Source organism: Heliangelus exortis, chromosome 1 (assembly GCF_036169615.1).
Source record: "Heliangelus exortis chromosome 1, bHelExo1.hap1, whole genome shotgun sequence".
NCBI lineage: Eukaryota > Metazoa > Chordata > Aves > Apodiformes > Trochilidae > Heliangelus > Heliangelus exortis.
The window spans coordinates 64,275,580-64,290,774 of NC_092422.1; the positions used below are offsets into that span (position 1 = coordinate 64,275,580).

Below are 15,195 nucleotides of genomic sequence, written 5' to 3' on the forward strand. Positions count from 1 at the left end.
TAGGCTAAAGGTATCTTTTAATAAAGACTTTTTTAAACAGTTGTTTAATAGGAGAACCATAAATAACTCAGAGGAGAATAGTCTGATAGCTGAGATTACATTTCTGATAAAAAAATTTGCAGACCTTCACAGATGGATTTGAATTTTTAATATTCAAAATACTGCATTAACTTTCAAGTGAGCTTGTCTAAATTCTTAGTTCTGCATATTCAGGGGAATGTCTTGCAACAAGAGAAAAAAGATCAAGAAAACAAACTACTGAGTGAGTTGACATAGTGTTAATTTTCCAAGAAGTGCACATCATCAAGCCAGCTAAAATATTTAGGTTTTAGCTTTTGGAGTTTTGCTGAAACTACTGGACTTTAAAAGAAAATTATGAAGAATCAATGCTTTCAGTTTTTGAGTAATTTCTTGACAAGGTTTTTGAAGTATGAGGGTTAGTTATTTTTATTTGATCTTTTTGGCTTCCAGAGCAAAGTATGGAAAAGCATCATCTTCTCATTTCAATGCAAAATAGTTTATCATTCTTAAATAAAAATATAAATGTATGCTGAAACTATTGGAGACCAAATGTATTTGATATTGAGTACTGCTGCTGTTAGAGGGATATTTTATTTGTCAGAGAACAGATACGTTTGAAGTTCTTCCATTAGCTGTATAAGGTAAACAGCTTACTGTCTGAATGCTTTACTTTTCCTATACTACTCTAGGTTTCAGCATAAGAAGAGAAACAAATTATAATATTGTAGGAAAAAACCTTTTTTCATTATGGTGTCTACTAATCTTTGTGACTTTTCTGTATGGTTTTAGGCTAAGCGTTTTTCTTTTTTTTACTGTAACAATGGTGAAAAAAAGTGGGTTGGTATTTCTTGACAAGAAATCAATTCAGTTTATTTAAGTTTGACAGAAAGCTTTGAACAAGAAAATACTAAATGGTCAAATGTGCTTTGAAGTATATAGACTTTTTTGTATATACAATGATTACAAGTCAGTTTATCTCAGAATAGAATAGAGCATCTCAGCTGGAAGGGGCCTACAGTGATCATGTAGTCCAACTGCCTGATCATTTCAGGGCTGGCCAAGTTCAAACATGGTTATTTTGTGCTTTGTCCAAACTCCTCTGAAACATTGACAGGCTTGGGGTGTCATCTACCTCTCTAGGAAGCGCATTTCAGTGTTTGACCACCCTCTTATAAGGAGAATGTTTTTCACCCAGAGGGGAGTTGAGCAATGGAACAAGCTCCCCAGAGAGGTGGTCACAGCACCAAGCCTGCCCCGAGTTCATGAAGAGTTTGGATGATGCTCTCAGGAACATGGTGTGGTTCTGGGGGTGCCCTACAAAAGTACTGGGCTTGGACTTGATGATACTGATGGGTCCCTTCCAACTCGGTAGTTTCTATGAGTCTTGGTAAAGAAATGCTTCCTAATGCCACATCTAAATATCCCCAGGCTCAGCTTTGAACCATTCCCATGTGTTCTGTCACTGGATACCAGGGAGAAGAGATTGGCTCCTCCTTCTCCACTTCCACAGGAAACTGTACAGAGCAATGAGGTCACCCCTCAGCCTCTTTTTCTCCAAACTAGACAAGGCCAAAGTTCTTAGCTGAATACAGCAGGGTAATCGCCTCTTTTGACTGGCTGGTTATGCTGTGTCTGATGCACCCCAGGGTGGGTTTGTCTTCTTGGCTGCCAGGGCACAAAGCTGTCTCATGTTGAGCCTTCTGCCAACCAGCATCCCCGGGGATGCAGGCTGATGCAGGGCTGATCTCCAGCTATTCCTCTCCTAGTATATATTTGTAGCCAATATTACTCCATCCATGTGCAAAATCCAGCATTTGGACTTGTTACATTTCATGCCATTGATGATTGTCCAATGCTTGGTCTTTCTAGATTCCTTTGCAAAGCATCTTGTCCCTCCAGAGAGTCATCAGCACCTCCCACTTTGATATTATAAGTAAACTTGCTAATGGTGCATTCAACTTCTGCATCCAGATACTTGATAAAAAGTATTGAACAGAACTGGCTCTTTGGATTGAGCTCTAAGGAGCAATATCACTAAAGAGTCTCCAGCTCTCTTCACTACAACCATTTGAGCTCTGCCTTTCAGCCATTTCTTCTCCCAGCACACTGTGAACCTGCTCATTGCCCAGTAGGACAACTTATCTTGGAGGTTGCTGTGAAGGACAATATCAAAAGCTTTACTAAAATCCAGAAAAACTGGATTGCCTTCTCTTCATTCACTAGATGGGGCGACCTTATGACCTTATCACAGAAGGATATTAAAGTGGTTAAACAGGACTTTCCCCTTGTAAACCTCTGTTGGCTGTGCCCGATGATTGCACTGTTCTTTAAATGCCTTTCAGGAGTACCCAGTGTGATCTTCTTGTAATCTTTTTTTTTTTTCCCAGGAACTGAGGTTAGATAAACAGGTCTGTACTCCCCTGGGTACTCTTGCCCTTCTTGTAAATCACACTGGCTAGCTTCCAGGCAGCAGGGGTTTCCCCAGACTCCCAGGGCCTTTGGTAGATGGTGGAGAAGGTTCCTACCATAACATTCCTACCATAACATGGGGTTCATTCTCTGGATGAATCCCATCAGGCCCCGTGGACTTGTGAGCATTCAGCTGATCCCTTACCATTTCAGTGTCCACCAATGGAAAGTCACTCTTCCCCTACTTATGGTCCTCTGTCTCAGAGGACTGGGCAGTCCAAGGTGTATCAGTACTATTAGAGACTGAGACAAAAAAAAGCACTGGATGACTCCAATTTATCTTTGTCCCTGTTTGTCAGGTGACAATAATCAACAAGTGTTTGTCCAATGTTGTCTTTAGACTTCCTTTTGCTATTAGTGTACTTAACAATGCCCTTCTTGCAGTCAAATACAGCACTGGCCAATTTCAACTCTAATTGAGTTTTGGTCTTTCATCATACATTCAAGTTTTTGAAAAAACTGCTACTTGAATTTCTAGAGAAGCTTCTATAGTCACTTGCAAATTTTGATTCTTTCCTCCTTTTCAGGAAAGAAGTGAGATTGAAAATATAAATGAGACTTTTGTGTAATATAGTAACACACTATCAAAAAGTCCTATATTTAGTAAAAAATATATCTTTCAAATAATTTCATATTTTGGAGGAGGAGAAGAACAATACTAAACTTGAGCTAAGTCAAAGTCTACCAAAAATATAAATCCTTAAATTTAATTTTGTAGACTCATTCCCAGGTCCTTTGGAGTCATGAACTCTGAAAAATCAAATTGGAATATTTATAAACTCCTGGTGCCTTAGGGGACAGTTACTTTCCTATAGTTTGGGAAAAATTATGACCACTCTCTGTGGTATTGTGAGAGCCTAATATTTTGTCATTTGCAAGTGCCAAGTGGAAGTAGATGTAGTTTGATGATGCTACTGTTGCAGGTTTTTGTTTGTTTTGAAGTAATAAGTATGTGAGCAGTTGATGGTGCTCTGAAGGTACTGCAAGTATGCCAAAGACACATTGTTAGAAATTTAATTTGTTTTGTGTCAAAGTACAGGCAGTCATTTTGTAAAACAAGTGCCAAATTACACATGAATCTCCAACTACATGAAAAGTGCTAAGCTCTGTTAGCACGAGAGATGTAAATGTTGCAGATCCCGTAAATTCTTACAAAGAATGATTTTTACTTCATTTTACATCAATAACTGGAAAAATACTCAGACTAGTGCACTTTAAAATTTAATTATGTTTAATGTTAGCATTTTCTAGTTTTGCTTGGCCGAATAATATTGTGACCTAACAAATAAAAATCAGTTGTACATTTTTGAAGGGCATTTTTCAGGAGTAGCAGCCTCCTTAACCCAGATAGGTCTGGTTGAAGCAGCTGTGAGAAGTTGACTGCTTTGAACTGATCAACTAGTATTTCTTAAAGGAATTCATTCTTTTGAGGTCTCAAGTACGATAAATACAATACCAGTACTGTTCACTTGAGAGCCTCAGAACTGAGAACTGAGTATTACTTTGTAATACTTCTACTGGGAACAATTTTACAGAGCCATAGTTGGGATCCTATCTTTTCTCAGAAATGCTGTAAGCTAGGAAAATAAAACCATGCTTATATAATTTTAAATTTCTTTTTAAATAAATCAACTGGGTCTGGGTGTTTTGTTTTTTTTTTTTTTTTAGATTATATGAATTGCAAATTAAGGTGTTACAATACCCACATCCCATGAAAGTTTCATTTCCACCGTAAGGGATTTTAATTTGTAATTCTTAATACCAAACTACAGTTTTCATTTCTTTGCATGACAAAGCTGCCTTTTCAGTTGACCTCTTATCTCCTTGTGGTTTTATGGGAGAATTTTAATTTGCTATGGAATTACAAGGGTGCTGTAATTCCATTTTTTGTATTACCTACCTGAATTGAGGAGGTAAACAACTCCTTAGTTTCTGCTTACGAGCAGAGCTTATCAGCAAGGTTTTTATGATTTTACATTGCAGAGTTAGGTGGAGATGCCACAGAACTACTGTGTCTCCACCATTTGATGTATTACTAAGTAAATCCTTTGCTCTAGGCCTCTGCTGTTCTTAGAGCACCAGAACTATTGGAGCACTGTGTGGTGGTGTCCTGCTACCTTGTAGTAAGTGTAAAAAGAGAAATGGTATCTGCCCAGAATTTGTTAAAGTCAAGAGAAGACCCGAATTCAATCCTAGTTGAAGTGCTGGAGTCTGAATCACAGGTTCCATAGGATTCTCACCATTTTCCCAGGAGAAGAACAGACTTTGTCACAGATGAATTTAGCCTTTTGAAGTAGGAAGAACAGAAGTATGGAGGTTTGTCTCTTGTCTGTACTATGAAGAAAGACCAGGGAGACCTGATGCTGCAGGCTGCTTCTGAGCCTATCCACTGCTATGGAAGCCCTCAATAGAACACTGTCCCTTGGTGGCACACCTGTTCTCTCCTGTTTAGACAGAATTTAAAGAAGCATTTATACAACCTGCCATCACCCATTCCTTCTGTGGAGGAGATATCATTTGCACTTGAAAGTGGTGTCTACATTAATACAGTTCTATGTTTGCTTGGTTATTAAAATGTTTCATAACCTTACTGTACCTAGCAGACATGATTCCAAGCAGTCTTTGATTTCTTTGGCTTATCATTGGCAATTAAGGATGTCCTTCATGCCAGTAACTCAAGAAAATTTTTCTGGCCCTCTCAGTACTGCCAACTAAAGCACCAAGTCCTGTTTCAAATAGCAGTCTGGGTTCAGTCATCAATGTGTAGTGTGCCTAGAATTGTATTGTGTGCCAGTGTCTGTGTTCCGGGTTTTTTGGCACAAAAGCAATAACTGTTTTGTTTTAAGGAAAAAAAAGAAAGTAAGGCTGGCAAGGCAAACTATTTTTAAGAGGTAGTGAACTATGTTTTTTATTTTTCTGTCTTCAAAACAGAGGGCATTTTAGCTCATTGTGTTTTCTAAACATAATCAGAACAGTACATCCCAACTACAAAAAAAGGAAATAAATGTAAATTGTTATAAGTTGGAGCAAATGCAGCATTATCAACAAGGGAAAGCTGCAATTCCTTTTGTACTTCATGTGTTAATGTAATGCAGCAACAGGAAGAGATTCAAATTGCCTGCAGAACTTGTACTTCCCCACCATTGCAATACAAAAAGGCTAGGAATGGATAGGTAAATAACAAAAAAAGACGTGTTCATGGATGACAGCTGTGTGGTTGGAATGTTGGAATATTTATTGATTATAAAGTATAATATCACTTAAGATACTTCAGTCTGTTTCTGTAGCTTGGCTGAAGGAGAATGATGATGATAGTCAAGAGTTTCAGGGAAATGGCCAATAGGAAAAAAACCAGATGCACAAGCCAGAAACCCCGACCTTGCTGAGTTGTCAGGGCACAGACAACATATCAGCAAATGACTCTTCATGGGTTTTTGGGCACCTGTTCCAAGACAGATTCAGAATTGCCTTGTGGTGCTGAGTAACAGCAACTCACAGGTTGCCCCTGTGTGTAGGTGAGGTGTGTACCCCTGTAATGCCTGCTCTGCATCCTTGTCTGGTGCAGCTCACTCTTCCCTCTTGGCTGCTGTGTGACTGGCCAGGTGCCTACCTCAGGTGGGGTTTTGCTGGTCTTTACCCTTCTTGGTTGGATTTCAGATGCTGCATAGCTTAGCAGTCTCTGACCCTGGTTGGATCTGTCTGTAGCTGGCTGTTTGTTTCCAAAAATAAGCAGGATCATCTTTTTTTCTTTCCTCTGTAGAAAAGCTGATTGCATATCAACGGGAATTTCACGCTCTGAAGGAACGTCTGCGCATAGCCGAGCATCGCACGCTGCAGCGCTCGTCTGAGCTCAACGCTATCTTGGAGCAGTTCAGACGTGCAGTAGCAGAAACAAATGGGAGTAAGAATGCAATGAATAATTTTTCAGGTACATGCTGTGATTGAGCTATTTTTTTATAACCTTGCACTACTAATATCTCTTCTTATTGCTACGAAATTAGGAATCAATACTGAGAAATCTGAATGAAACCGTTCAGCAATGCAAATAAAGAGTGCGTTATACATTATATCTGGTGGGGATTATTTTGGTTTTTATTTTTTTCCCCAATTTTTTTTCTTAATGATCCATCCATTCTTCATTCTTACGACTTCAGGGACTGAATACTTATTCCACACCTAGATATGAAATTCTGGAACTTCTGGTTACTTTTTTAACATACCGAATATACTTTGACAGTAATTTCCATAACTTTTTAAATAGAGTTTGAGGGGAAATTAAGTGGATTAAGGGTTGGACTTGGTGATCTCAGAGGTCCTTTCCAACCTGACTGATTCTGTGATTCTATGAAATGTGAGCGAAGAGAAGAAATGGATGAACTTGAAGCAATTAGTGTTTAAAAGTCAACAGAAAGATGTGAAAACATACAGGCTAAGGTAGTGGTTATGCTTTTTGAAATGTATAGGTAATCTCTTTTTTAATAACTACTGGTTAAACAATAAACTACTGAGGTATTTCATTAGTTTTTACCCATTTTGGAGTCTGATGCTCAAGTTTACAGAGAGCTGTGTTAGAAATTGCCTTTGTGCTACTCACTAGATCATTGAAGTTAAGTTTAAAAATTACTGCTATTACTGCCTTAGCCACTCTGATTTTTCTAGATGTAAAATGAGTAACAAATAAATATAAACCTGGCAGCAGACCTGATTTAATAGGCTGCAGAAATTTCACTGCATTGCCCTACTGAAAAATATAAACCCAATGGGTTTTGTAAATTGTAAAACTGGCCCAATATTTTTGAATCTGTTGTCTATGTGCATTTAAGTTAGGGATTACTATTTTCTATAGATATTTTTTTGGGGTGGTGGTGTTTATAGTGCAGTGCTGATATTAATAATGAACTGCTCTGTCTGACACTAATGGCCTATACAGTCTGATCCATAGTTCCCTAGATCTCCAGGGCTGGTATGGATAAAAGTTATATTTAATATAGTTTATGGTTCTTGTCTTACTATTCTTTGTATATATTTTTTTCTGTTAAAGCAAACAGTCATGGAGGAAGCAAAATAATTTTAATACTGGAATTATGAATTAGCTTGCTTGTAGACAGTATAGTTATGGGAATTCTTTTCTGATGAAGCTTCAAGTTACTGAGTTACTTGAAGTCACTGAGTTACCTTTTTAACATTTTTAACTCACCTGAATCCCATCTGGAACATTCTCTTTTTTCCATGTGGAGCCATGATGGGAAGTCTGAAGCTGAAGTCTGAATTCCTGAGCATTTGTGCTCAGAACTTAGTATTAGGTAGATTTTTGTTAAGTTTAATGTATTAGTATACTTAGTATACTTATTTGCTATAGAATCACAGATGGTTTGAGTTGGAAGGGACCTTAAAGATCATTTACTTCCAACCCCCCTGCCATGGGGGGACACCTCCCACTAGACCAGGTTGGACTAGGCCCCATTCTGCCTGGCCTTGAACACGTCCATGGAAGGGACAGCCACAACTTCTCTGGGAAACCTGTTCCAGTGTCTCACCAACTTGACAGAAAAGAATTTCTTTTAGCTTGAAACCATTTCCCCTTGTCCTGTCATTACATGCCCTTGTGAAAAGTCTCTCCCCAGCTTTCCTGTAGTGTCCTTTCAGGTACCAGAAGGCCACTGTAAGGTCTCCCTGGAGCCTGCTCTTCAACAACCAAACACTCTTTGAAGATGAAAGAATTCTAGATTTTATTTTTTTTTTACATAGCTCATTATTCATTCACACATAGAACTATTGTACTTTGACAGAACTACTAGTCCACCTTTTGCAATTGAAGCTAAAGGAAATAGCAGGAAAAGCAAAATGTACCTGTGCTGAAATCTGTAAAAATAAGCAACTCTATTTATGGCATCTATTTGAAAAGCTTTTTTCAAGACTATAAGTGGTTAGGAATTTGGTTTCACTGCCCAGAGTAAATTTAAAAACCCCAACCAAACCAAACCCCACAATGAAACCCATCTGTCCTTCTAGAAGCTACAGAGTGAATCTGAGGGGAGTGACATTTATGGCATTACTTTTCTCACTTCTTCATGGTTCAGTTTTATCTTGGAAACCTTGACTACAGTTTTCACTTAACTTGATATTATAAATCCCGTAAGTTTTCAAAGGTCCGTATGCTATCATATCTGTCATTTGAAATAAGAGTTGTTTTCACACTTGATGTAAAAAAATCAACATGCAAAGCAGGGAAATTTAAAAACTGTTATTTGCAACTTAGAGAGCCACCTGGATATCCTAAGAGGCAGTTACTTTAGAAAGAACAAGATTTATTTTAAGCACTCTAATGAACTAAATTAAATTCACGGTAGTGTTTATTGCAGAAATACTTTAAATATCAGCTGTATATTTAATGTTATTTTATATCTATGTGGAGTGTATTGCAATATGCATTTGTAGCTTTGCAGTAGCGCCACTACCTCGTTTTGAGCTCTGTAAGCAAAAATAAATGATGAATTCTTTATTTCTGTGATCAAACACAGAGCCTTAGGTAGGTATTATGTAAGTAATTAGGTAAGTATTAACTGCATCTGTAGGTTGCTGGGCCACAGTTTTTATATATAAGATTTCAAAATGAGAAAATACTTCATACGGGAGATACAATGCCTCAATGAAGTGCATCATTTGTTCTGTTTTTTCAGTTAGGACCCAGCTTGGAATTTTGTACTATTTACCACTCCATGAAACTTCATATTATTTATTTTCTGCATTGCTGATTTCATCTATGTTTGCAGATGAGACGCTGAAATTGTTAAAGGAGCTAACAAGTAGAAAATCTCTTCAAGTGCCAAATATCTATTACCATTTGCCTCATTTGTTGAAAAATGAAGGAAGCCTTCAACCTTCCGTGCAGATTGGCCTTGGAAGGACAGGAGGTATGCTGAGAACAGTGTTTATTTTATGTTTAATATCTGGAGGACTTTTTAGTAATGTAGTTTACTGCATTATTTTGTAGATCAAGGACATAACATATAACTTGTGTGATATTGGTATCTCAGAATTCACAATGAATCCAAGATGAAAGGAATTTGCCTTCAGCTTTGCTCCTTTCTGCATAATCTCAATCACGCACCATGCCATGTTAAGATATACATTAAGAAGCATTTACTTTGCATGAATTTTATTGTAGCAATGTAAAAGGGAACAAAGCTCAAGCATTACATATTCTGAACTGCTTATGGACAAATCTTTGCAGCTTTTCAGATCTGTGGGGCAAGCACACATAGATATAATTATTTAAGAGTTTGCGTTTGGGTTTTTTTTGAACAATATATGTAAATCTATAACTTCGGATGAGGAGAACCAGAGTAATCAGATATAATCGCATCAATAAAATGTGGACTTTCATTGAAGGGGGGGGAATCAGTGTTGTGCTGCAGTACTGTTGATTTTTTTTCTATTTTTCTTCTTCTTTCTTTTAATCCTCACAAATACTAAGCTTTGTTGATAACGATGACTCCAGGGAATCCTACTCTGGGAGCTATAGAAAATAAATAGCATAAAGCTAAACTGATACACCTCCAAGAATACATGTTTCCGTGTCTCCTACCACAAGAGGAAAATTTTTCACTGTAAGGGCAGTCAGACATTGGAATGGTCCCAGCAGAAGTGGTGGATTGCCCCAGGTTGCAAAGTTTTAAGTCTCAGGTTGACAGGGAACTCAAACATATCACAGAAACAATAATATTAGAAGGGCTGGACCAGATGATTCTTAAGGTCCCTTTCAACCTGGCATCCTATGATTCTAAGCTTGAAGGCCCCACCAGTGGATCCTTGTTTCTCTGTGCTCTCTGACTTGAATAACTCATGTTACTGTACACTAGACTTTTTTTTATTTTTCTCCCTGTCTTTGCTTTTGAAAGAAGCATTAGTTACTCTTGACCTGTGGTTTTTTTTATTACTTCAGTAAGTTTGATTGTTCCTTCTTTTAACAGAAGGCTTGTCTCTGTAACAAATGTTTGGGTTCAAGCCATAGGGTTATTTTTCTGGATTTATTTCAATGTGGTTATTCAGGAAGTGAACCCTATATTATCTCCTACTGGAAATATGTGACAGAAGAATTTGTAATTTGAAATCACAAAATAGAAGTCGGAATCAGGTTTATTTAATTAAAAAGAGGGAGGAAATTCTGAGTTGAAATTATTTCCCCACCCTCCCCTTTCGTGGTCACTGCACTTTTTTTGTGTACGTTTTAAAAATTCAGAACTTGTTGATGTGTAGTTGTTAGGCAAAGCAAACTATAAGAACTGACAAACAATCTTTTTAATAGTAATTTGATTTTATATATTTCTGAGGTGGTAAATAGTTGCAGATCAGAATGCTGGTGCTAGCTTCATGAAGCCTGATTTATCCTTTGACTGTGTTCCTATCTGCTGTGTTCCTAATAGGTAGCCAGCCCTAGAAGAAAGACTATGGGAAAGTTAAGGAACACAGTAGTCATAAGGCCAGCTGAAAGGTGGTTTTAATAGCATTGTAGCTGGAGCTGGATTGCTTTGCATTTGAGGTGCTTTTAATGATGATAAGAGACTTCAGTGCCAATTTATGGGTAGTCCTGATGACCTGGGCTTGTTTTTCTAGAAGAACACAGATCAGGTACAAGGAAAGTACAAGGGTTTTTTTTTCAGCAGTGTCATTATAAAAGATGACTTCTAAGAAGTTAAGTACTTAAGCTGTGAAGAATGGTTATGTCAATTTGAAAAAGAAAACTGAGTTAGGAAATTTAATCACTCTAAGTCCTTGGTGCACCTTATCTGATTAATACCATAGTTGTTGTTTATTACCTATGCATTAGTCTGGCATGCCTAGGATTGCTTTTTTCTGTTTGCTGTATTTCCTCTGAGCATCAGTGGTGATTATGTTAATCATGCTCATGATGACGAGTGGATTATTTTTAAACTATTTTTGATTACTCTTATCTCTGTCTTTTAACTCTTTGCATTTCTTAAGCGATACTTTATTATCAGGTAAGAGGTTTTTTCCTATTTTATGTATGAGACCACTGAAAATATGTTTCTGTTTTGATTGATTTCAGTTTCCATTGTAATGGGAATACCTACAGTGAAAAGAAAAGTCAAGTCTTACCTTACAGAAACTCTCCACTCACTTATTGATAAGCTGTCCCCTGAAGAAAAATTGGATTGTGTTATGGTTGTCTTTATAGGAGAGGTAATCACTTAAATATTTTTATACAATTTCTAACTTGCCTTTAACTACAGTTATGATTTCTTTCAGGAACTGATGAGGGTCTACTTCTTTAGAACTAGGCAGATGACTGACAGTCTTTTCCTTCCATGCAAAGAAGAGTTTCAGTCTTTTGTTTCTGAAAGAAACAGTCCTGAAGAGCCCAGATTTTTCTGTTATTTTGTAAACTTCTAATGCTTTTACCTAGTATCAGCAATGTGCTAATTACCTCATTCCTTCAATACTGAAATAATATCCAAAGTATTCTGATGTTGCAAGGGGGATTCTTCCCATTTTCTTCATGCCACTACTTAGTTGTTCCTCAAATGAGTGCTGCAGTTTTGAGATGTTGGGAACAGATTGTTATTGCTCTTATTGTCTGGACTCTGGGAATATAGCAATTTCAGACCTTTATAGCTGGTCAATTCCAATAGTGTTCAGTTGGACAGTTTGGTCAGTTTGGCTCTGATTTAGTGGAAATCAAAATTAGGAAAATGATAAAATACTTTCAGAAATAATTATTTGCTGCTGGAAATTGCAAATACTTATTTTGGTCTTAATGTTCCTCTCAAAAGTCCAACTTGGAAAGAGTGAAAGTTTATATATCTATTTGACCTTCACCCATCTAACTATATGGAGCTCAACTGAAAGTGTTTTATGAGTCCCACAGGCGAATTTGAATCCTCTTGTTATAACTGTGAAAATGGTTTTAATGCTGTGAGCCAGTGTCAGTTCAGGGATGAATCAGTGGAAAATTAGATAGACATTTTAATACTTCTGATTCTATTGTCAGCATATTTTTAAAATGTCCTTGAAAAGTCTGGAAACTTTTTACCTGTACCTGAGAACTGGTTCTTACAGTTTTCTAATATGGATTGCTCTGTTTTCTTTTTCCTGATAGTCAGTCAAAACCAATTTGCCTGAATAGATACTGCTTTTCTGTGAACAATTCTCTTAACTTACCCCTATTACTGGACCTCTGAGTTTTTCTTTCCTGTATATGTTGAGCTTATTTTATTGCCTTTTAGTGTGGCTTCTTTTCAAGGTTTAAAACTGAAATTTAATTTTGTTTTGCTTAAGGGCATCTGAACTATGAAGGCTGTGTGTTATCATTGGATTCTCTGTCTTCTGCAATATGTAGAACAGGAATGAAGGGAATTCACACTTTCTCTGCAAATGCACATATTTGTTGTTGCCTTAGACAAGCCATATTGCTATATCTTAGTTTTCCATAGCTAAATACCTTTCTTCTCTTGAAGTGGTGTGAAATTCTCTTTCATCTTTGGAATGATTCTACAAAAGTGGCTGAAGGAATGGAACATTTTAACACAGGAGCTATTGCTTCTGTGCCCAAAAAGAGCTGTGTGGTTTGCTCCAGGGTGGGATACTTTTGTATCTTAACCCTCTGTGTCTGTTATTTCTGTATCTGTTGGAGCCCTGTGTGTTTACCCACATCTGCCATGGGCACTGCAAGCCATGAATGTCTGAAAATTTGAAGAACCATTAATTTATTGTCCATTTATATTTAAATTTGCTTTATTTTTTTTTCACTCCATCAAGTTTTGTATTCCCTGCTTTACTATTTCTTTGACCATATTTTATATTTTCTTAAACTCAGTATCTTATAATTTGTTTTGTAATTGCTACAGGGGAACATTTTCAGTAAATAATATCTTACATTAATACTTCATTTTGAACTATGCTGTGTTTTCTCTGCGTTATGCTGATTCTTTCAGTTTTCTTTTGCAAGATGAAAGGTGTAGGTTTATTAAGTATTTTCTCTGGCTATTTGAGGGAATGCCTACACACCTGGTGGACTTCTGTTTTTCCTTATAAAAAGAAAGGGGCTTTAGCTTTTACAATAGCTTAATCTGTGAGGTTTCCTACCCTAGAATGTGTTAAGACTATTGCTATGATTAACATGTATGCATTAATGAAGGCTTATTCAAAAATACAGTATAACTATGACCAACTGTCTCTGTATTAAAAATGATGGGAAAAGTTTCTGAAAAAATGTATGGCCTCTGATCAAAATCTGTGCAGGTTAAATGCTGAAATTATCAGAGTGTGAGGTTAGGTGGTGTTGCTGAGAAGCTTCAAATTACTATCTGTGCTTTGTCTATGACTTGTATCAACAACAAAAACAACAAAAAAGTGCAAGATGTAAAAATGTTTTCACAAAAGAATTACATGAAAAATTGTATTTTGAAAGGATTTCAGTATTTTCTTGCTGACTCTATTTTAAAAATCAAATTGGTGGTGTTTAAGAAACATTGCTGAGAACGATAGCTGTGGACTGTAATCTCTTTGTGCTCAACACTCTTTTAATCTTACTTTTTTATCAATTTAATCTGATTTATTTCTTGTAAATTTGACTTTTTACTAGAAAGCAAGTTGAAAATCAAGGCTAATGGCCTTCTGCAAACAGAATGACAGTGTAATCAGATGGGCTAGTAAATACCATTGAAATATGGTTACTAAATAAAGAGAATTGCATATCCTTTCACTTTATGGCTGTTTCTCAGTAATGTAATTATACGCAGTAAATTTCCATGCTGAATTCAAGGAATTCTAAAATACCTCAGCTGATATTTAATCATTTATTTAAATAATTACCTGAATTGCTTGACAGTAAACTGTGCAATTGCTGCAGTAACTGACATACGTCTGTGTTCTCCAATTTGTTAAAATAACTTTATTGCAGAATAATTTACAGGTATTCATTAGGATGACTAATAAATAGGCATGATTCATTATACCTCTATACTTTAAAATCTCTTTATTCCTCTTCACTATGTAGCTAGTTCACAGGCTCATCAGATTACTTGAAACAGGTAATTCAAGTCTCATAAAGCTGCTGAAAACTTGCTTTCAAAAATAAACTATAGGCTTTAGGTTTAAGAAGCCTTCCTGTGGGAAGATCTTATTTACCATGGAAAAAAAAAAAAAAAGCATCCTAGACTTGTTCTAAATATATCACAAATTATTGTCAGTCCACTTCATTAATCAGTGACTGCACTTAGAGCAGTCTTTTGTATCAACAGTAATCAGCGTATATTGAAAAGACTGTAAGCCCTTGATTTGACCAAAAATATCAGAAGGACAAATCATTTCAGTAAGAATCAGAAGACATTAAAGGTATGCAGAAGCACATTGCCAATTCTGGGGTGGTTGCATGTGACAAGGCAATAATTGACCAGCCTTTTGTTTTGGAGCACTGGTCCATATTGTACGTGAATAATGTACTTATTCAAATCTTACTCCTTTGTTTCATTTGTATAAAATTCAGTTAGACTTGAAAACCTTGTGTATCTTGAGTATCTTTCACTGTTACTGTGTTATCCCTTTATGTAATCAAGGGCTGATAAATTAAGAGATGTTGATCTTCAGTAGCATTCTGTCCTCCTTTTGGGGAGAATTTTTTTCTCTTTATTATTTTGGGAAAGCTTCTGGTTGGGTCAGCATGACACAAGCACCCAGCAAGAC

General features: G+C 36.7%; 1 protein-coding gene across 6 annotated transcripts in view; it reads left to right on the forward strand.

Annotated features, from left to right (window-relative positions):
* Positions 1–15,195, forward strand: part of MGAT4A (alpha-1,3-mannosyl-glycoprotein 4-beta-N-acetylglucosaminyltransferase A) — an 84,865-nt gene that overhangs the window by 25,869 nt on the left and 43,801 nt on the right. For all 6 annotated transcript variants that reach the window (XR_011726337.1, XM_071746146.1, XM_071746121.1 and 3 more), the window contains exons 3-5: positions 6,251–6,418; positions 9,264–9,404; positions 11,561–11,694. Coding sequence is in view for 5 of the 6 variants with exons in the window: in XM_071746146.1 (XP_071602247.1) it covers positions 6,251–6,418; positions 9,264–9,404; positions 11,561–11,694 (443 nt within the window). In the remaining variant the exon portion in view is untranslated. The remainder of the gene's footprint in view (positions 1–6,250; positions 6,419–9,263; positions 9,405–11,560; positions 11,695–15,195) is intronic.